The sequence below is a fragment of the Canis aureus genome, chromosome 36 (assembly GCF_053574225.1).
Source record: "Canis aureus isolate CA01 chromosome 36, VMU_Caureus_v.1.0, whole genome shotgun sequence".
Taxonomy (NCBI): Eukaryota; Metazoa; Chordata; class Mammalia; order Carnivora; family Canidae; genus Canis; species Canis aureus.
Genome location: NC_135646.1, coordinates 14,401,410 through 14,422,748, shown reverse-complemented (window position 1 = coordinate 14,422,748; position 21,339 = coordinate 14,401,410). Strand labels below are relative to the sequence as shown.

At 39.5% G+C, this 21,339-nt stretch overlaps 1 protein-coding gene across 5 annotated transcripts in view; it reads left to right on the top strand.

Annotated features, from left to right (window-relative positions):
* The window catches only part of PIKFYVE (phosphoinositide kinase, FYVE-type zinc finger containing), an 83,423-nt gene that overhangs the window by 1,286 nt on the left and 60,798 nt on the right, over positions 1-21,339 (top strand). For 4 of the 5 annotated variants that reach the window (XM_077885360.1, XM_077885362.1, XM_077885359.1 and 1 more), the window contains exons 2-8: positions 3,280-3,460; positions 5,828-5,980; positions 6,244-6,279; positions 8,586-8,704; positions 9,453-9,624; positions 15,138-15,345; positions 17,378-17,467. In XM_077885360.1, coding sequence (XP_077741486.1) covers positions 3,289-3,460; positions 5,828-5,980; positions 6,244-6,279; positions 8,586-8,704; positions 9,453-9,624; positions 15,138-15,345; positions 17,378-17,467 — 950 coding nt within the window. In that variant the 5' untranslated portion in view covers positions 3,280-3,288. The remainder of the gene's footprint in view (positions 1-3,279; positions 3,461-5,827; positions 5,981-6,243; positions 6,280-8,585; positions 8,705-9,452; positions 9,625-15,137; positions 15,346-17,377; positions 17,468-21,339) is intronic. The other variant, XM_077885361.1, reaches the window with a different exon arrangement.

The following is a 21,339-nucleotide window of genomic DNA, read 5'->3' as shown; positions in this document are numbered from 1 at the left end:
AGAAAGAGGGGCAGAGACACAGGCCGAGGGAGAAGCAGGCTCCCTGCAGGGAGCCCCACGCGGGACTCGAACTTGGGACCCCGGGGTCACGCCCCCGGCCTAAGGCGGCATCAAACCGCTGCCCGGGTTTGGGTTTCTGACTCAGATTGGGGCAGGTTAAGTCTCTTCTGTGGAGCAAGACTACATTCCCTTTTTCTTCCCCTCTGTGCTCTCCTTTTTCCTCTTTCTGGGAGGAGTAATACGGATCACGCGTGGTCTTGCTTTAGTGTATCTGTTGGCATGTTGATGAAAAATCGAACAAAAAAAATCTTTGTTGATGGAAACTGACATTTCTGGTCTTCAGCTGACCTGCATTGTTTTGGATATGTTTTTAAGTAGTTTTAAAAACCGTATTCAGAAATGATTCAGTTGATGGTTTTTGTTTTTTTTTTTTTTTTTTTTTCATCTGCTATGTTTTGAAATTGGCTAGATCAGGCTTATTTTCTCTGCTTAACACCTGATTAGCCTTCATGTTGGCTCAATCAAGGAGATAGTATGTGATGGGTCCGTATATACCAGTGGCCACCAAATGAAAAGAGGCAAAGGAACTGGCATGTGGGAGAGTAGGTTCCTATTTCTAATTAATTGCTTATCAGCTAGCAAAGAGTCCTGGTGTACATCACAGATAGTTATTAAGCTGCCAGAGAATGAGAGTTGTAAAGCAGTTTTTTCAAGACCCCAGTGTCAGTATGGAATTTTTAAGGTGAACTCTGTGACTACATTTATGTTTCAGAGATTACACTTGCTGAGTGTTGTCATGGTAATTTTTAGTACATCTCTAAAGCTTATTAATTGGTTTTGTTTGTGGGTGACCCCAAGAAGTTATGCTGAGGTTCTTTATGCACATTGCTAACTCTGCTTCTGATGTTACTTGTGTCAAAGTAAAATGTAGACTGTTTTCCCAGGCCTGAGGGTTATTGTAAGCACATAATCCTTTTTTATTAGTGCTCTTTTTTTTTTTCTTCCCCTTTTTTTCCTCCCCTCCCACCCCCTTGTGAGTCTACACTTAGTCAGCAGCTTGCTTCAAAATCCTTTATGCTGGAATATGGATTGTTGACTACTCTCCCCCATACAGGGTGATATTAGAGATCTCCATCTCTCTCTCCCTCCCTCTCCCCCTTTCCTCCTCCTTCCCCTCCCTCTCCCCCTTTCCTCCTCCTTCCCCTCCCTCTCCCCCTTTCCTCCTCCTTCCCCTCCCTCTCCCCCTTTCCTCCTCCTTCCCCTCCCTCTCCCCCTTTCCTCCTCCTTCCCCTCCCTCTCCCCCTTTCTTCCTCCTTCCCCTCCCTCTCCCCCTTTCCTCCTCCTTCCCCTCCCTCTCCCCCTTTCCTCCTCCTTCCCCTCCAACCCCTTCCTTACTTCCTTCCCTCTCTGCTCTTCCTCAACACTCCTTCCTCTTTTTCTTCCTCCTTTCCTCCCCCTCCTCCAACCAATAAACATTATTGCCAAATCATGTTCAGGTCCATGGTTTCATTTCTGCTGTGTTTAATTAATCAATTATTAATCAGGCTGTGTCTTGAGTAGTTAGAATTCAGATAGGCTAGAATTGGAAGTCTATGAAGAGCTACAAAAATCAGTTTGATCTAAAGAGGAATTTCAGGATGAAACTTTGGGGTCTAATTACAGTTCTACCACTGAATGTGTGACCCTCCAGACTATTGTTTTAGGTTCTGTGTACATTGGTTGGCTCAAAGGTAAAATGTATTAATAAGTCTAGCTCTGTGTGACCTCCAGGATTTTTGTAAAAGTAAAACGGGGTGGTAGATATGATTTTGTTTTGTTTTGGTTTTTTTTTGTAGATATGATTTTGAAAGTGAAAAACATTTTGCGAATATGATGTCCCCTTTGTAACATGTAAATTAGATGACAAACTATAGCACTGTGATGACTAGTTATGCGTGGTTTATGGTTCTCATTTATTTGAGATCTTAATATGGCAGGAAACAGATACTGGTATTTTCCTGTAACCTCCCTCTGGTGAGGAATTTTAGGTATTTAGAAAAAAACCCTTTAAGATCTTCATTTTAATGTCTTTGTGAGTTTACTCTTAAAAGGAGAAAAGCCTGGTTCATGTGCTTAGAAGAAGAGATGATAGGAACAGCTTGTTGATTTAGTCCTTGACGTGATAAGACATAGCTCGAGTTTATACAGAAGTGTCATTAAGGGATGACTTTTCTTTCCTTGGAAATATTTATGTTTTACCTTTTTTTGTTTTTAAAAAATTTTTTAAAAAGATTTATTTATTTTAGAGAGAATCTCAAGCAGACTCCCTGCTGAGCTTGAGCCCAGATGCTGGGCTCCTGGTCTTATCTCATGACCCTGAGATCATGACCCGAGCTGAAATCAAGAGTCAGACGCTTAACTGACTGAGCCACCCAGGCCCTGTTATGTTTTAGTTTTGGGGGGTAAGGGGAGAGAAAGAGCTTGAGTAGGGCAGAGGGAGGGAGAGAGAATCCCAAGCAGGTTCCACGTTCAGTGTGGAGCCCCACACGGGACTTGATCTCACAACCCTGAGACCATTTAATCAAGAAGAGTTGGACACAACTGACTGAGCTGCCCGGGTGCCCCTGCCTTACATTTTGTGTAAAAGAAAAAAATAGAAATAAGTTCAAAAAATTTTGAGGAATTAACATGCATATATAAAACCAGTTTTCTCCTAATACTTTACTTTTATTTATTTTTAAGATTTTATTTATTCATGAGAGACTCAGAGAGAAGGCGGAGACATAGGCAGAAGGAGAAGCAGGCTCCCTGCAGGGAGCCCGATGAGGGACTTGATCCCAGGATCCCTGGATCAGGCCTTGGGCCAAGGGCAGGCACTCAACCGCTGAGCCATCCAGACGTCCCTTCCCTATAATTTTAAAGAGCTATTGAGTAGCTGTCTTTCCAAAACGAATCTTAAAAGGAAAAAGATATGTTATGTCAAAATGCTTTTTTTTTTTTCCTGCTCACATTTATACTGTGCCTCCAAACTGTTAATGATCTAGATATTTTCTGTAGATTGAATCGCAATGGTGAGAGTTAGATTAGCTGTGTGATCATAGTTTCAGGCGATTGAGACCCTTACGATCTAGACTGCAATGTTTTTAATCCTCAGTTTGCGATGTGTGCTAAATCAGATCGATTCACTCTTTGGTTTTCGGAGGTCTGAATTTTCAGAGTCAGATTTTCCAGACATTTAGGGATGCTGTTTGGAATCAACCTTTGAGCTCACGTAGGACCCCCCCGTTTTTTGTTTTTTAGACTCATGAGATGGCCACAGATGATAAGACTTCCCCAACATTGGACACTGCTAATGATCTGCCGCGGTCTCCTACTAGTCCTTCTCACCTCACACACTTCAAACCTTTGACTCCTGACCAGGACGAACCTCCTTTCAAGTCAGCGTATAGTTCTTTCGTCAACCTCTTTCGGTTTAACAAAGGTAGGCCTTAACAAAGGTAGGCCGTGTTCTCAGACGGGGTCAGAGAACCTGCAGGTGTGAGTCTCTGAAATTCCCTTGTTCAGCTTTCAGGCTGTGTCTTGGCAAGAATGTGGACTGTCAACAAGGAGACAGCTTTGGTCATGGGCTACTGGGGTTTACTGCTCAAGAGGAGAAAGCTAGAATTTTCCCTGTAATCTTACTAATTATTGGTAACTGAAGATCTGAATTGAAAACTAATGTTAAAAAGAGGCATCTCTTTGAGGTTAGCATTTTTTCCTCTCCCAGCCCCCCTTCCTTAATGTTTCAACTCTCTTAAGTTCACAGAATGGACTTTGTTCTTGTAGGGGTTAATAGCCAAAAGTTTTTTTTTTTTTTTAAAGATTTACTTATTCATGAGAGAGAGAGAGAGAGAGAGAGAGGCAGAGAGGCAGAGAGGCAGAGACGCAGAGACGCAGAGACACAGGCAGAGGGAGAAGCAGGCTCCATGCTGGGAGCGCGACAGGGGACTCCACCCCTGGTTTCCAGGATCATGTGGAAGATCTGAGCCGAAAAGGTGGCGCTAAACCGCTGAGCCACCCAGGGATCCCCCAATGGCCAAAAGATTTTAATTAAACCCATAAAACTAGAAGAATCAGCATATGGGAGGAAATGTTCTTATTTTTCCAAAATTGAAACTGTCAGCATGCCTGTTGACTTAAACCCATTAGATTAAGGTGTAAATGTAGTAATACCAAGAGAAAAGATGCTTTTAGCTTAAAGATACTGTTTATTTATTTCAGGAAATTTAATATCAATGCAGTACTTTTTTTTTTTTCAATTTTATTTATTTATTTATTTATGATAGTCACACAGAGAGAGAGAGAGAGAGAGAGAGAGAGACAGAGACACAGGCAGAGGGAGAAGCAGGCTCCATGCACCGGGAGCCCGACGTAGGATTCGATCCCGGGTCTCCAGGATCGCGCCCTGGGCCAAAGGCAGGTGCTAAACCGCTGCACCACCCAGGGATCCCAATGCAGTACTTTTATTTAATCAACAGTCTGTGTTCCAAACAAATGCTTGTCCTCAAAAGAAAACTTCCCTTCCAGGATCCAGTCCAAGGTCACATATTACATTTAGTTTTCATCCATCTTTAGTCTCTCATTCTTTGTCTTTTGTGAGACTGGCATTTTTGTGGAGAACACACCAATTATTTTACAGAATATTTTTTAATTGGAATCTTATTTTCCTTTTTTTCATTGAAGTATAGCTGACACAGTGTTACTTTAGTTTCGGGTGTACAGCATAGTGATTGGACAAGTCTTTCCATTATGCTGTGTTCCCCACAGGGGTAGCTCCCATCTGCCGCCATGCAGCACTATTACAGTACCACTGACTATGTTGCCTGTGTTGTGCCTTTCATCCCCATGACTTGTTCATTCCATAACTGGAAGTGGAAAGGTACTTTTTAAGTGAGCTCTTTTTAAGTAATACATTTTTTACCTGGAAAAAATTTAAAAAGAAATATGGCCTGTATATTTACTTTTTATTTGGGCTGTATTATTTGACATGCATTAGAAAATAATCCCTCTTGTTGTAAGGAATTTGAGGGTTATTCAGGAGAAATTTTAATAGTAGTAACTGACTTTTAGTAGTAGTCATATTTAAAGCCGTGTAAAATCTCCTATTAGTCCATTTTTAAGATGATGACTTTTTAAAAAATCTTATTGTTTACTTTTAGATTTACAGAAAAATTGGGAAGATAGAAGAGAGTTCTCATATACTCCCATACCCAGTTTTCCCTATTATTATCAGCTTACATTACTGTAGTATACTTACTATAATTAATGAACTATCTTTGACACACTGTTATTAAAGTACGTGTTTTATTTATACTTCTTCAGTTTCTACCTAAATTCATTTTTCTGTTCTATGATCTCATTGAACACATTATATTTAGTCACATTAGAGCCACATTATGTTTAGTCATTATTAGAAAGTAATCTTTTTATTCACCAAATGTTCATTGAGCACATACTACTACCCACTATTACATGGTTTTAATAGTGCATGGGATCTATCTCAAAAACAAAACAGATAAAAAAAAAATCTCTGCAGTCATGTAAAGCTTGCAATCTATTTCCTTTAATATGCTCAAGATATTTCTAATGAAAAGTAAAAAAACTGAGGATCACATATACCAAGGATGTAATACCGGCCTATAATTGTGCCATTTTCTTTGGATTTCTTTTTTTTTTTTTAATGTAATTTTTAATTACACGAGTAAATACATATATACATTATTTTCTGAAGAATTTCATCTATTCCTTCTCTTTGCTATACTTTGAGTCTTACTTTTTTCAAATAATGCCAAGCTTTCCATTGCTACAGAGCGAGCAGAAGGGGGCCAGGGAGAGCAGCAGTGTCTAAGTGGAAGTTGGACCAGCCCTCAGCTCCCTTCAAGAACACAGTCTGTGAGGTCACCTACACCTTATAAAAAGCAGCTTAATGAGGAACTCCAGCGACGATCGTCAGCCGTATTAGGTGAGACAGTATTTCTTGTTTCATTTCTCTCTCGTGTTAGATTTTTTCCAGTCACAGTGTTTCCCAGGTTGTTTATTAACTTTACTTTTCTGCTGTTTGGAATAGTCAGGTGCTCTTCAGAATTAATGAAACTGTTACCTTGGTAGTGAAAGAATTCGTTGGTACCTAAAAAAAAAAAATTCTTAAGCATTTTATTAAATTTTAATTTAGGCCAAGCACAGATCTCTTGACTGTTTTTTGATAATTACTTGCTTGGGTTTCAGAAGAGAACAGTTTGCCACATCCCCAGGAGAACACAGGTTAGTTAAAACTTTGTGAATGAATTCTGCATCTGTTCTTGGGATGGCTAGTGTCATGTGGTATGCATGCCTCTGGCTGCGGAACTCTCAACTCCGTTAGTGGGCTGCCACTTGCTCTTGGCCATCTGTCCTTGTTGGGGTATAGACTGTCATTGTGGCTGGATAAGCTGAGCTCTTGCCTGTTTGTTCTCTGTCCTGGTGTACTATAGTCATCTCCTTCATTTTCATGTTCTTCTGATGAGTATAGGGCGGGGATCAGTACCTGAATTGAGAGACAAGGCAAAGTGAGTTGTTTTATGTTTTATTTCTATTAGAGTATTAAACTCAGCACAGTGGTTTGCCCTGCTCAAGGTGATAGAAGAAAGGCAGTGAGAGGTGGCATAATAGAGAAAGAGGTGCAGCATTGGAAGTCAGGTGTCCCTGAACTCCAGACCTGTCTTGTCTGGCCAGTCTTCCCCATGAGAGAGATCCTCGAGTGAAAAGTAGGCAGGCACAGGTAATGGGTGTTGGCAGAAGGGTATCTAATAGCCGAGACTTGGTTCAGAACCTCCTGAGGACTGGAGCAGAGCTGGCTACATCACCTCTGCCTGTTTCCTAGGGCAATGAGCCTCAGCCTGGGTTACAACAGCCAGTTGGAAGGAAGAATTAGAAGGTGGGAAGGGAGGGAGAGGGAGAAAGAAGCTCTTCCTTTACTCCAAATGGTTGGAAGGAAGAGACCATCCCTACTTTAACCTTTAAGCTCAGTAAACGCCTTTGCATGTGAACCTGACCTATGCTGAATTAAGCATAGAATTTCTTTGTTTATGGAGAAGGACTAGACTCTATTAGGGATTACAAACTGACAGCCTGTCACACCTTGCCTTAGTGTTTGGATAAACTTAAATTTAAGTATCACTAGGTAGAGCTTGTAATGTCTAGTTTGCTGCAATCCCCACTGCTCCTTCAGCCTTAGCTGCTAGAGGCAGTTAAGCTTTAGAAGCCTGATACTGACCAATCAAGTTCCTTTTTCTACTAAAAGGCTATAATTCCACAATTTACTAGCACTGTGACTTTAGGAAAATCATTTAATTATGTAATATCCATTTTACAAGAGAAGCACCTAAGGTTATTTAGGGCAGAGTGCTAGACCAGATTTTCTCTCAGGACTCTTTCGCTTTCTTCTGAGACCTGTGATTCTGTTGGTTCCAGGAATAGCCTTGCTCTTCCTCTTCTAGCGAGTGATGCTGTTCGTATTCTTTTACTTCTAAGGAGCTAAATTCAAGGGCCTTCATAATTATTTGTTGTCCCTGCATGGGAGCACAGCCATTGCAATCTAACAGCTTCATCTGCCTTTTTTTTTTTTTTTTTTTTAACTTACAAATTATGGACACTTGCTTTATATTGTGATACTCAAGAAAAATTTGGTCATTCTAATACTTACACATTGTTTTCTAGTGATAACACATGAGGTATCTGCTGAAATTAGCATATTACTATTTATAGAAATACAAAGTTTTTAAAGTTTTTCAACATAGGTGCACTTTCGATAATTATTTGTATTACTCAGTTGTCTTGGGAAGTTCTTTGTCAATTTAGATTTAGAGCAGAACCTCTTATTTTTTGGTAATCCTTTCTGTCTCACCCAACCAAAAGTTGTAAAAAAAAAAAAAAAAGTGTAAGTGATCCCTTCCAGTTTGGAGATACAGCGTTGAGGAGGTGGCAGAAAAGGGTAGGATTGGAGTTCTAGCAATGCTTTGGCATTTTTCATCAGTTTAGACCTTGTGAAGGGAATTTTATGGGTAAATTACCACCCTGTATGTTCTGAACACTGTCAGTCTTTGGGGACATGGTTATTAAAGTCCTTTCTGATCATCTGCTTCATGAGGCTTTAGGAACTCGGTCTGTAGGCTAAACTGAACTGTTTGACTGGAGAGACTGAGCCAGGTTAACTCAGCGATTGCTTTTTCTTCTGCTAAATTTCTAGCAGGTATTTGTTATGGCTTAGGACTAAAGAGCCTAATAAATCATTAATGAATTTTGGGGCCATTTAAGTAGTGTGTCTGTCTGAGGCCTCAAAACCGTCAGTGATCTTAGTGCTTCTCTTAGATAACTCTTGCTTGTGAAGCAGTGTTTTACATGGACTTGCAACAGCCTTGTACCTTTATAAAGACTGGTTTTAACTATCAATCCATGTCACTGGCTGGGAGAACATAAAGGCACTGTGCATCACATATATACCTTATTTTATTTTGTACAGGTATTAGAACGAATAACCAGGTTGCTTTTTGTTTGGTTTTGTTTTTTTTTTTTTGGTAAATCTGGCTCAGACACAAGAAGGAAAGCAGAACCTACCTTTGGAGGTCATGACCCTCGTACAGCTGTTCAGCTTCGAAGCCTCAGCACAGTATTAAAACGCCTCAAAGAAATCATGGAAGGGAAAAGCCAGGTACTCTCTAGGGGCTTTAGAAGATTATTTATTAAACACTTATATGGGGCTTGTACTATACTTACTAAAAATGGCATAGTGCTACTCGACTCAAAAGAATGTTTAGTTAGTACTTCCTCCAGGTATGAACTCGTAGTTTTACATATAAATTCTTAATTTTAATTTACCAGTTTTTCCCCCCCTTTATAGTTAGTGCTTTTTGTTTTTTTTTTCTTTTTAGTGCTTTTTGTTTTAAGTTAGTGCTTTTCTGGTTAGGAAGTATATATTTAGCCCAGAGTCAGTAAATAGTCTTTCATGGTTTTTTGAAGAAACTTTATTATTCATGTGAAGCTTTGGGGCCAAGCTTTAGTTTTTCTTCATGCATGTGTAATTGCACCTAGCACCATATTTTTTTTTAAAGACCATTCTTCACTGATTGCATTATAAATCTTGTCATAAGTCCATATACATGTGTGAGGGTGTGTCAGGGCTTTCTTTTCTGTTCTAGAATTCTATTTTTTTCTATCCCTGAACGAATTTTCAAATTTTCTAGTTTTAGAGTAAGTCTTAATGGCCAATAATATGTCTTTCGACTTTGTTCTTGTTTAAGGCTGCCTTAAAGGTCTTTTTAGCCTTTTCCATGCCATATGAATTCTCAAAATAGTTTGTCAATTTCTGCAGAAAAATCCTGTGTAGGATATTGATTAGCATTGCATTCGTCCTTGAATCTTTTCATATTTTCAATTTCACATAATTGTTACTGTTACAGGATAGCGACCTAAAGCAATACTGGATGCCAGACAGCCAATGTAAAGAGTGCTATGACTGCAGTGAGAAATTTACAACCTTCAGACGCAGACATCATTGCCGCCTATGTGGGCAGATTTTTTGTAGTCGTTGCTGTAATCAAGAAATCCCTGGAAAATTTATGGGCTATACAGGTAAATGCATTTTATTGATAGTTTTACAGTTTTTAAAGGTCATAACTATAAAATAGTTGTAATACAGGACCGATGTTAAGCCAATTTTTATTTTGGGTTTCATGTGTGAGACATGGCGGGGACAGAAGCTAGGGAGATGCAGCTTTGCGTTAAAGGACTTTACAGTCGAATAATAAAATAGATGGAGAGGTTCATAAATAACTAGAGTAAAAGATAGTGTATCATAGATGCTAGCGAAAAACCACAGGAACATTAATATTTATTAGACAAGGTGGCTAGGATAGATTACTAATATATTATCACTATAAGAAATTTTATTCTACAAAATGCAGATCATCCCCAAGTTATAGGACACTGTACTTGAGCAAATTGCATCTTATTCATATTCTTTCATAAATTTATCAATATGGAAATTTTAAATTATTTGTTGAAGCAGAAAACACTAAACAATGGTGTGTGGATTTATACAGTGATTTGGGAGTGGAAGGTGGGCAGAAGTTACCAAAAGGAGGACGCTTTTTGCATCTCTCAAATTATTTTTGTTACCATGCAAATCTTCCTCTTAGCTTCATTCACTCCCCCCGCTTCCCTCCCCCGCCAAACTGTTAGGGGTTTAGAGCTCAGTCATCTTTTATCAAGATTGTGGCTATAGCCTTGCAAATAATTTTTTTAAAAAAGATTTTATTATTTATTCATGAGAGACACACAGGGAGAGAGAGGGAGAGGCAGAGACACAGGCAGAGGACGAAGCAGGCTCCATGCAGGGAGCCCGATGTGGGACTCGATCCCAGGTCTCCAGGATTACACTCTGGGCTGAAGGCAGTGCTAAACCGCTGAGCCACCTGGGTTGCCCTCAAATAATTTTTTACCCTTAGTTTTTTCCTACCTCTAATTCCTTTTGCACACTCTGGTCATTATTCTTTGTTAAATGTTAATTTGAGCCCATGGGGTATTCCCCTGCCTAAAACCCTTTCAGAGCTCCTGTTACCCTGAGGATAAAATCTTGTTAATATGGTTGTGTTAGTTTCTCCAGGCTGCCATAACAAAATGCTACAAGCTGAATTGCTTAGAACAATAGAAATTTATTTTCTCACAGTTCTGGAGGCCAGAGCTACCATAATAGCTCTCACTCCATAGGTCAGGGAACTAATGTAGGGACTCAGACATTTGCTGAGAATGTTGATTCCAATTATATATTTTATAACTGAGGAGTAACCACAGAATAACCACTGAACCCACTATCCAATGGATCTGAGCCAAAACTCTGTTGATCACCTGACCTCTATAAGCCCCTGTTCTAACTAATAGATTATAATAAGATTTTGGGTCTCCTGGAATTAGACCAAAGTCCAATAATTCCCCAAAGGTTTGCCTGTTACCTTTTTCTCAATACACAGTTACCCTGTAAAAGGCTATAGGTCCCTTTGGGGAAGGCTGGTAGAAAGATTAATAGTAAGTTTTTGGCAGTGTAGCAAGGTTCTTCCTCAAGGGGACCCAGACTCCCTGCTCCATTCAAGAAATTCTGGGTCTGTAAATGGCTCAAGTCTTAGAATTAATTGAGAGGCCATGACTGTTTTTGATTTAAGTTAGACTCCTGTCCACTTGATCTAGAGTTCTTATACAAATCTAGTTAAGAATTTAGTAGACTGCCCATCGACTTCACTTCTGGGAATACCATGATCAGTGCCATAGGTCACTACAAGCCAGACTATTCTGATTGTTGCTTTGACTCTACTGTCTATTATAGTATCCATGCCCACCTTGTCATTGGCATGATTAAATGCCAGCATTTTGCCCCGGCCACCCTGGGATCTAATGGTCTCCATTGCATTTAGGTTTCCCAATTCAATGGCAGCAGTTCCCACTGTAATTTCTGACCTACAGAGAGGAGTGACCACAAAGCTCTACAAGGATGCTGGGGCTGCCCTCACAAATTTATTTCTCATGGTCATGAAAGGGATATGCTCCAGATCCTCCTGGTGTGAGTGGGTAGGTCTTACTTGGTAAAACCTTGCTTAACGTTTAATCTCCCTAATTCTTTGGATCCCTTCCTTCATAGTATACCAGGGCAGCTCTGGCCTTTCAACTTCTTTCAGTATAGTCCACTTTTGGTCCATGTTTCAGCCAACCAGTCAACCAATGAGACTGTTAGGGCCCCTTTTTACCTCTTAAACTATGTTACTCAATCGAGAATCTCTACTTAGTGGGCTCATATCAATAAATTCAGCTGGGTCCTACTTTATGTTCTTTCCACTCTTCTTCTATACCTCTGATATATATCTACATACCTATTCCCTGGGTTTCTGTCTATATACATTGGAAAATCATGTGGTTCTTTTGGAATGTAGTGTACCTTCTCGTGGGTCACACTATATCTTACCTTTCAGGGCTTGCTGGGACTTGAGTCCCAGCCTGTTATAGTTCTAGAAACAAAGAGGGTAGTGGGAGTGGGTCCTGAGTAGAATAAGCAGTGTCTTGCAAGGTAGCAAACTCAGGCCATTTTGGATTTCTCAGACAAATTAGGGTTAATCTCTGACAGGGTGCAAAGAAAGGCAAAAGAAGACTCAGCAGAATTTTGGGGTTTAGTGTCCCCAGCTTCATCAGGATCTTTCCATATGTCCCCTCTACTTTTCAGGATTCCATTCCTTACTAATCAGCGCCCTCATTTTCACAGCAGTCATACTGCAAGATTAGTGATTCAGTGTGTGTTGTAATTAGCCACCTACAGGATGAAAGTCTTAGTTTGATTTTCAGCTCTGTGGCTATAGGGGATGATGATTTCTTTCAGGGAAGACATAGAAACTTCCAGGTAATTTGTACAGCTGGGAATTTGAATTCCTGAGTCATCCTTTCTCCCTTACCCCTCGACTTTGTCTAGTAATAGGAGCAACCAGTTAGTCTCATTATACCTGCTATTTTGACAAAAATATTCTAAGATATGAGGCATACCCACTTTATGGAAAGTGATCTACTTAATTAAAGCCAACAGATTGTCTATGTTAATTATATGTTAATCAAAAACCCTTCACAGTTTTGACCAACCAGTCTCCAAGTTGACAGATAAAATTAACCATTGCAAATGGGATAATATTTGCTGCACACAGTTGTATATTATAGCCTTGAGTAATTGTCAAGTACTTAGAACAATGTATGGCACATAGAAAGGGACAAATGAATATTAAGCAGGTATTGGTGGCAGTAGCAATAATACCTTTGCATCTGTCATACAACTTTTTTTCAAGAGATTTTTTAGTTTATTCATTTGAGAGAGAGAGAAAGAGCATGAACAGGGGCAGAGGGAGAGGGAGAAGCAGATTCCCCACTGAGCAGGGAGCCCGATGTGGGGCCCTATTCCAGGACCCTGGGATCACGACTTGAGCTGAAGGCAGACACTCAGCTGAGCCACACAGGTGCCCTGTCATGCAACTTAATTATATGTGTGTCTTTCACCTTAGCGGACCAAGTTCTTTGGTAGTGGAGCTATGTCTCCTCAATCTTTGTATCCCATCATATAATATAGGCAAGTGTTTAGCAGGCACTTGCTGATGAAGGTTCTTTATGGAATGAAAACTTTTAAGTTCAGGTTTGACTGTGTCCTGATCATTTTCATTCTAATAGCTGACTGGTTAAGGGAGATTTCCTTTTTTTTTTTTTTTTTTTTAAAGATTTATATATTTTTTTTAATTTTTATTTATTTATGATAGTCACAGAGAGAGAGAGAGAGAGAGAGAGGCAGAGACACAGGCAGAGGGAGAAGCAGGCTCCATGCACCGGGAGCCCGACGTGGGATTCGATCCCGGGTGTCCAGGATCGCGCCCTGGGCCAAAGGCAGGCGCCAAACCGCTGCGCCACCCAGGGATCCCGGGAGATTTCCTTATAGTAAGAAACTAACCAAGCCTTTGTTGTGGCAACTTAAAGACCTTGCTGCAGGATGTGATTTCACTTTCTTACTGCAGTTCTACTTTGGCCTGTTGGTGGTCCTGACCCTCATTTATTCCAGACTGGATTCACTTTTTTTGGTCCTGTTTGAAATATTTATGTTTTTCCTTGGTTTTGGTATATTTCATCTGTTGATTTTTGACATCGGAAATGAGTAATGCAACAGGTGATACTTAATCTTAAAATATATGCATAATTTAACAAAATATATGCATACTTTAACAAGATTGAGGACTACATACTTGTAGTCTTAAAATGAAAAAAAAATGGGGTGCTGGGGTGGCTGAGTCAATTAAGTGTCTGTCTTCAGCCCAGATCATGATTCTGGGGTCCTAGGATTGAGCCCCAGGTTGGCCTTCCTGCTCAGTGGGCAGCTTGCTTCTCCCTCTTCCTCTGCCATTCCCCCCTTACTTGTGCTTTCTGGCTCTATGTGGCAAATAAATAAAATCTTTAAAAGAAAAAAAAATTAAAATGCCATTTACTATATACTTGGTTATAATTACAGTAAAATCAGAGTACAGTTGCCTTTAAGAAATGTTTTGTTACATGTTACATCAGTTTTCTAATGTTAATTGTAAAATAAAAATTAAGGTAAAATTGTTAAATAACATTTGTAAAGTTTAATTATCTGACCTTTTTGGTTTTTTTGGTACACTAAACTTACAGAATTACACATAGTTACCATAAAGTAGGATAGAGATGAAAACTTCGGTTTGGGCAGGGCTGCATTTTTTTCTAAAAAAAAAAAAAAGACAGCATATGAAAGTATTAAATTACCTTGTTGTTTGTCCTCTGAAGAATATTTCATTGTCAACTCAACTTTTGCTATAGGAAAAGTTTAATATTTTCCCCCACATATTTCATATTGTCTGTAAGCCCATTTTCTATTTGTTTTTAAGACGGTGCCCCCTTGTGGAGGCCACTCAAAGGCTTCACAAAGGAGACCTAACATTTTCTTCCTTACTTCCTGCCCAGGGACAATATGTTGTAATAAACCATTGTATTGGTTTATTTATCTATTTGAAACAATTTTTTGCTCAGACCTACTGTCCCTTATTTCATTTTTAGAACCTTGAAAAATACTTTTATTTTTTTAAAAAACAGTCTTAAACAGAGTTTGCTGGTATCATTGGGTGCTAGTTTCTTAACTCATTAATAAATATTTGAGGTGGGATCCCTGGGTGGCTCAGCGGTTTAGCGCCTGCCTTCGGCCTGGGGTGTGATTCTGGAGTCCCGGGATCGAGTCCCGCGTTGGGCTCCCTGCGTGGAGCCTGCTTCTCCCTCTGCCTCTCTCTCTCTGGTCTCTCATGAATATATAAATAAAATCTTTAAAAAAAAATAAATATTTGAGGTAATTTGAATGCCTGGATGAATTTATCATAATAATGGTTTTTAAAATACATAAATGAACCAGTAAAATTGTTTTGCATTTTGAAAACATTGTTTTTGGTAGTCTTGACTTGAAAACGTTTTCCGTTACTTGAAAAACTATTAACCCAAGGATTTAATGTGTTCTGTTAGGTAACCTATTATCATTTTTTAAGTTAATTTTCTTGTTTTGTTTTCCATCCTAGGGGACCTCCGAGCTTGTACATACTGTAGAAAAATAGCCTTAAGTTATGCTCACTCCACAGACAGTAATTCCATTGGGGAAGACTTGAATGCTCTCTCAGATTCCGCATCCTCTGTATCTATACTTGATCCAGGTGAACCTCGAACACCTGTCGGAAGCAGAAAAGCCAGCCGCAACATATTTCTAGAGGATGATTTTGCCTGGCAAAGGTAATATCACTTAAAGACAATTTCATTTATATTTGAGAAATACAGATAGTCTTGTGACCCATGAGTGGCTTCAGTTAATATTTATCTTCTTTGAATTATTTCCTATGAATTCCCCTCCTTTTTTTTTTTATTTTTAAATTTTTATTTATTTATGATAGTCACAGAGAGAGAGAGAGAGAGAGAGGCAGAGACACAGGCAGAGGGAGAGGGAGAAGCAGGCTCCATGCACCAGGAGCCCGACGTGGGATTCGATCCCGGGTCTCCAGGATCGCGCCCTGGGCCAAAGGCAGGCGCTAAACCGCTGCGCCACCCAGGGTTCCCTCCCCTCCTTTTCCTTTGGCTTGCTTCCAGAAGGATCACAGAATGTTTACAGATAGTGATTATACTGACTAATTAGAATGTAAGATCTACGATTAGAGAGACTTCTATTGTTATTGTTCACTGTTCTACCCACTGGCAACAGAGTGTATGGCATATATATGCTCTGGATAATGTTTGTTGAATAGGCAACAAAAGTGATTGAGATTAATAATTTCTAAGGTAGCCTTTTTAGAGAAAGAAAATGCTCATAAACTTTGTATTCATATTGTTTGTAAATGAAATTAGATTTTTTCTTCCCTAAGTAACATTTTTTTTCCTTCTAAGGATCATGTTTTTCTGTAGGTCTAAATATGTATACTGCCTGCTGGTGAAGGATTTTACTGACTCTTGCAAGTTACATGGAAGTGTTTGAATTACGGTCCTAGATTTATCAGTTTCTGATTGTTTTCTTTTTCTAGCTAAGTTATATTCTTCTAAATAATACTAAATCTGGCCATATCAAAGAGCATAGAGTTTTAATTAACCTCGTTCCAATAAGTTACTTTATCGATCACCCCTTAAAGGTGTGACGAATTAATAGGTAACCAACGAATTTAAACAGAAGTCAAGAATGAATTATAGCTACAGTCTACATATATGACTCTCAGGGACATAATGTGGAACAGAAAAGAAAGGTGTGTGTACGTATATTACATACATATATATACACGTTTGTGTACATATGTTATATACACACACACACAGTGATTACTTATGAAGTTAAAAAGTACACAAAATAAACCCACTGTCCATATACAGATGTGCTAAACTTAAAGGAAAGGAAGAGAATGATAAATATAAAATTGCCAGTAGTAGTTTCCTTGAGGGCTCAGAGTGGAATAGGATTGGGTAGGGGAATACAGGCATTTCAGAGTCATTGCTAATGGTACATTGGTATTTGTGGCATCGTGATTCTTTATATATTATGTATATTTTAAAAATTTTAAAAATTGATTCTACATTTAATAGAGCAATAAAAAAGTATAGGGATTCTCACCTCTTTCTTACTTTAGCTAGTAATGCCTTTTAGGTGTACCTGGCCTTGTGTGAGTCCATAATTGGCAAATTTCCTCTAATAAACTAGATTTGAAAGCTTTCTGAGAGATGTCAAAGATAGAATAATTTTAGTTCTGTGCTAATTGTTTCATGTTCATTTTCTTTTAGTTATCATTATCTCTGGGTAGGCATAGCTTTCTTCTTTTGAACAGATGTAGAAGCTGAGGTTTAGAGGAATTAACTAATAGACCTGAGGTCATACAGCTAGTGAGAGAAAGGGAGAGCCTGTACTTGAACCAAAGTCTGACTCTGCAGTGCTATTCCAGTGGGCTATGTGAACTGAAAATAAAATACTTGAATTCAGAACTTCCTCCCCAAATCCTCCCAATTCTGTGTATATTATGGATGAATGAGCTCTGTAAGTACCGATCCAACCAATGTTATTATTTTAAGAGCGTATCATATACTTAATAAACTACCAGTTTTTTGGCAGTTGATGTAGTTAATATAAAAACCATAGTTTCTACCTTAATTAAAAGAAGAAAACAAAACTGACCCATAATCTCATTATTGCAGGGGAAAACAATCAGCTTTTAAATGTTAAAGCGCTTCATTGAAATTGGATTTACTTGTTCCTGTCCCAAATTATCTCAGTATTTTTCTTCTTTCTTTGTAGTTTGATTCATCCAGACTCCTCAAATACTCCTCTTTCAACAAGACTTGTATCTGTTCAAGAGGATGCTGGGAAATCTCCTGCTCGAAATAGGTAAACTGCCAAATGAAATCTTGGTATTCTGTATTTGATTTTTCTTTCTTTCATGGTAATGAGAAGAGCAAACAGATAAAAATGGGGTAGTATTATTATACTTTCTTAGCTCCAAAAGCTGAATTAAACTATGTTTTGCCTTTTTGCTAGTCAGCTCTGGCTTGCATTCCTTCAGTATCTCTTTTTCAGTGTTTTCCACTGGCTTCAGGTCTCTGCTGGCTTCAGAGGAAGCCTACAGTCTTATTTTCTATTATATAGCGAAGAGAGGAGTTAAATGGGCACTTCCTCAGTTCTTACCACCACTTACCAACTTAATAACATTTAGAGTGCATCAGTTTTCTTTTTTTCTGCCTCTTATCCAAGCTAATTTTCCGTTTGTATTATGGATCCCATCTCTTCTCATTTTTTATTAATTATCCTATTGATGTTTGTACCTTCTACCTCCCCTTGCTGACTCCTTATGGTTGTCATTTAAGCAAACTTAGATCACCTCTTAAAAACAACAACAAAAAAATTTCTCCTTTGTGATTCATCTATTTACCTATATTCTCAATTATTTCTTTTCTTCTTAGTCAAGAAGAAATAATTGCCCATAATCATTCTATACCTGCACACTTCCTCCTCCTTTTTCGGCTTCCTAGATCTTACTGATATCCACACCTCTTCACTGAACAGTGAAGTTTACAAGTTTAAGTGGTGAATAAGTAGCTATTAATCTGGAGAACTAGACATTTGAATGACCTTGGTTTAACATACTTTCAATTTGTTCTTCTTCCAAGTATTAAAGTACCTAGAAACCAGGTACGTGTAATAGAGCGGTGAATCAAACAAACATTTAATGCACAAAAAAGCAATAAGGTATAGGGGTAGAGATTGGCATTTTAAATAGTGTAATCAGAAAAGATCTCACTGGGAAGATGACATTTGAGCAAAAACCTGAGGATGTGAGGGAATGAGCCATGTGGACATTTTGTAGAAGAGTGTACCAAGAAAACAGGAAATAGCAAATTCCTAGAAGAAACAAAGCTGTCAAAGAATAACAAGAGGCCCTCTGTACCTGGAGTAGAGTGTTCTTACAGTTAATTGTAGGACTTGGCCATTTACTCTGGGTGACCTGGGAAGCTACTAGAAAGTTCAAGTGTGTAAAAAACTTCTAAAATTATTTTGAAAAAATTTCAAATTTGCAAAAAATTGCAAGAATAATGAATTTTAATATATTCTTTTTTTTCAAATTTTTATTTATTTATGATAGTCACACACAGAGAGAGAGAGAGGGGCAGAGACATAGGCAGAGGGAGAAGCAGGTTCCATGCACTGGGAGCCCGATGTGGGATTCGATCCCGGGTCTCCAGGATCGCGCCCTGGGCCAAAGGCAGGCACCAAACTGCTGCGCCACCCAGGGATCCCAATTCTTTATTAAGGTTCATTAATTTACATCTTCCCATGTGCTCTGTTACTAATTATATACTTTTTTTTTTTTTTCTGAATCATTTGAGAATAAGTTACAGACATCAGGATCTTTTGCTTTTTTAAAAATAAACCTCATTTTTTAGAGCAGTTTTAGGCTCACAGCAAAATGGAGTGGAAAGTACAGAGAATTCCTTTGTACCCCCCACCCCCTAACCTCATAACCTCCCCCATGATCAGTATCCTGCACTAGAGTGATATGTACAGTTGGTGAGCAACTGTAGCGTATTATTACCCTGCATTGAAATATTATCACCCAAAGTCCATAATTTAGGGTTCACTCTTGGTGATGCACTTTTGGTGGTTGGGACAGATGTATAATGATATGTATTCAGTATTGCAGCACAGCACACTGTAGTTTCACTGCCTTAAGAATTCTCTGAGATGAGGAGTCCAAGATGGTAGAGGAGTAGGAGACCTTAGTTTCATCTGGTCCCAGGAATTCAGCTAGTTAGCTATTAAGTCCTTGTGAACCAACTGTGAACTCAACCGGAGATCTAAGAAAAGAATAGCTGCAACTCTACAATGGAAGAGTGACCACTTTTCTACAAGGTAGGAGGCGCAAGAGGAGCTAATCCGAGAGGATATATGGGAAGATAAACCTCACGGGAAGAGCCTCTGTCAGCTGGCTGCCGGCAAGTGATAGAGCAGCCGCAAGTGATAGAGCAGCTGAGTGCAAAGTTGGTACTATAAGAAGTCTGCTCTGGTGAGGGACGTTCCAGGTGGCGAAGCAGGGCAGCATCCTGCGTGGGACAGTGTGGTGTCAGGATCCTTGGGTTCACAGGAGGACTGGGGGTGCCCAACTGGCAGAGTTCCTAGGCATTGGAGCAGGGAAGCTGGCTGCAGTCAGCAAGCCCACGAGTGGGCTCTCAGCTGGGGGATGCCATAACCCGCAGAGAGCGGCGCAGTCTGCGTGACTGCTCTCTGAGCAGGGGCCCAGCGAGGAGCAGAACCAGTAGATGCCCCCTTCCTCGCCCCTTGAGACATGCGTGTGTGCCGCCGGAGGCTGCAGGGTTCGGAGACTTGAAGTGGGGTCGCGTGCCTGAGCTAGAAAGGCCCAGTCACAGGCTGGGTAAGCACGAGAGCAGACCCAGGGAGACAGGAGGGATTGACTGCTTTTCCCTGAGGGTGCACTGAGGAGTGGAGCCTTGAGCTTTTGGCTCTGGGGCCGGAGATTGGGGGGAGGCTGCTATTTTCACTCTCATCGCCTAAAGCAGCAGCACAGAAAGGCTTCAGGGAACAAAAGCCACGTAGAGCAATCCTGAGCAGACTGGTTAGCCTGGCCCTCAGGCAAGGGCAGTGCAGTTCCACCGGTGTCAAAGATGCTTGAGAAGTAGTGCAGCAGTCCCCTCCCCGAGATTATCAGCGAGAACATCCAGTCAAGACCAGGTCTACTGAACATTGAGAACCGTAAAACTCAGGTGCCAGGGGAATATAGCATGTAGAATTTATGGTTTTGTGGTGTTCCCCCTCGTGCCCCCCTGATTCTCTAGTCTTTATTTTAAAGATTTATGTATTTATTTATTTTTTCATGATAGACATAGAGAGAGAGAGACAGAGACACAGGCACACAGGAAGAGGGAGAAGCAGGCTCCGTGCTCGGAGCCCAATGAAGGACTCGATCCCAGGACTCCAGGATCGCGCCCTGGGCCAAAGGCAGGCGCCAAACCGCTGAGCCACCCAGGGATCCCCTCTAGTCTTTAATTTTAATTATTTTTTTCTTCCCTTTTTCTACCAATTTCTTACTTTATCAACTCTATTTTTAAATCTTTTTTTTTTTTTTTAAGATTTTATTTACTTGTTTGAGAGAGCACACGAGCATTCACACAAGCAGGGGGAGACGCAGAGGAAGAGGCAGATGCAGGCTCCCCACTGTAGGGAGCCTGATGGTGGGCTTGATCCCAGGACCCTGAGGAGTGGAGCTCCATTTTTTAAAAACCTTTTTTAATTTTCATTTTTACAGTTACATTACCTTTCATTGTATTTAATTTTATCTTGTATACATAAAAGTTTTTCTTTCTTTACAATTTTGGGATGCAGTTGCTTCGAAATCACCAGAATATACCCAGAATGTAGTGTATGGCTCTCTTCTCTTTACCTGTCTAATCATATTCGTTTTTGTTGTTTTGTTTTTTCTTCTTTCTTTTTTGGTTTTTCTATTTTGTTAAGTCTTTTTTAGTTTTCATCTTTACAGTTATATTCTATCCTTTCAATGTATTTAATTTTATTTTTGTATATATATTTTTTTCTTTCCTTAAAATTTTGAGGTGTAGTTTCTTCAAACCAACAAAAATACATTCAGCATATAGTGTATTGCTCTGTTCTGTTTACCTTTCTGTTTATATTCCTTCTTCTTTTTTTTCTTTTTCCCTGTCTTTTAATTTTCATTTTTATAGTTACATTCT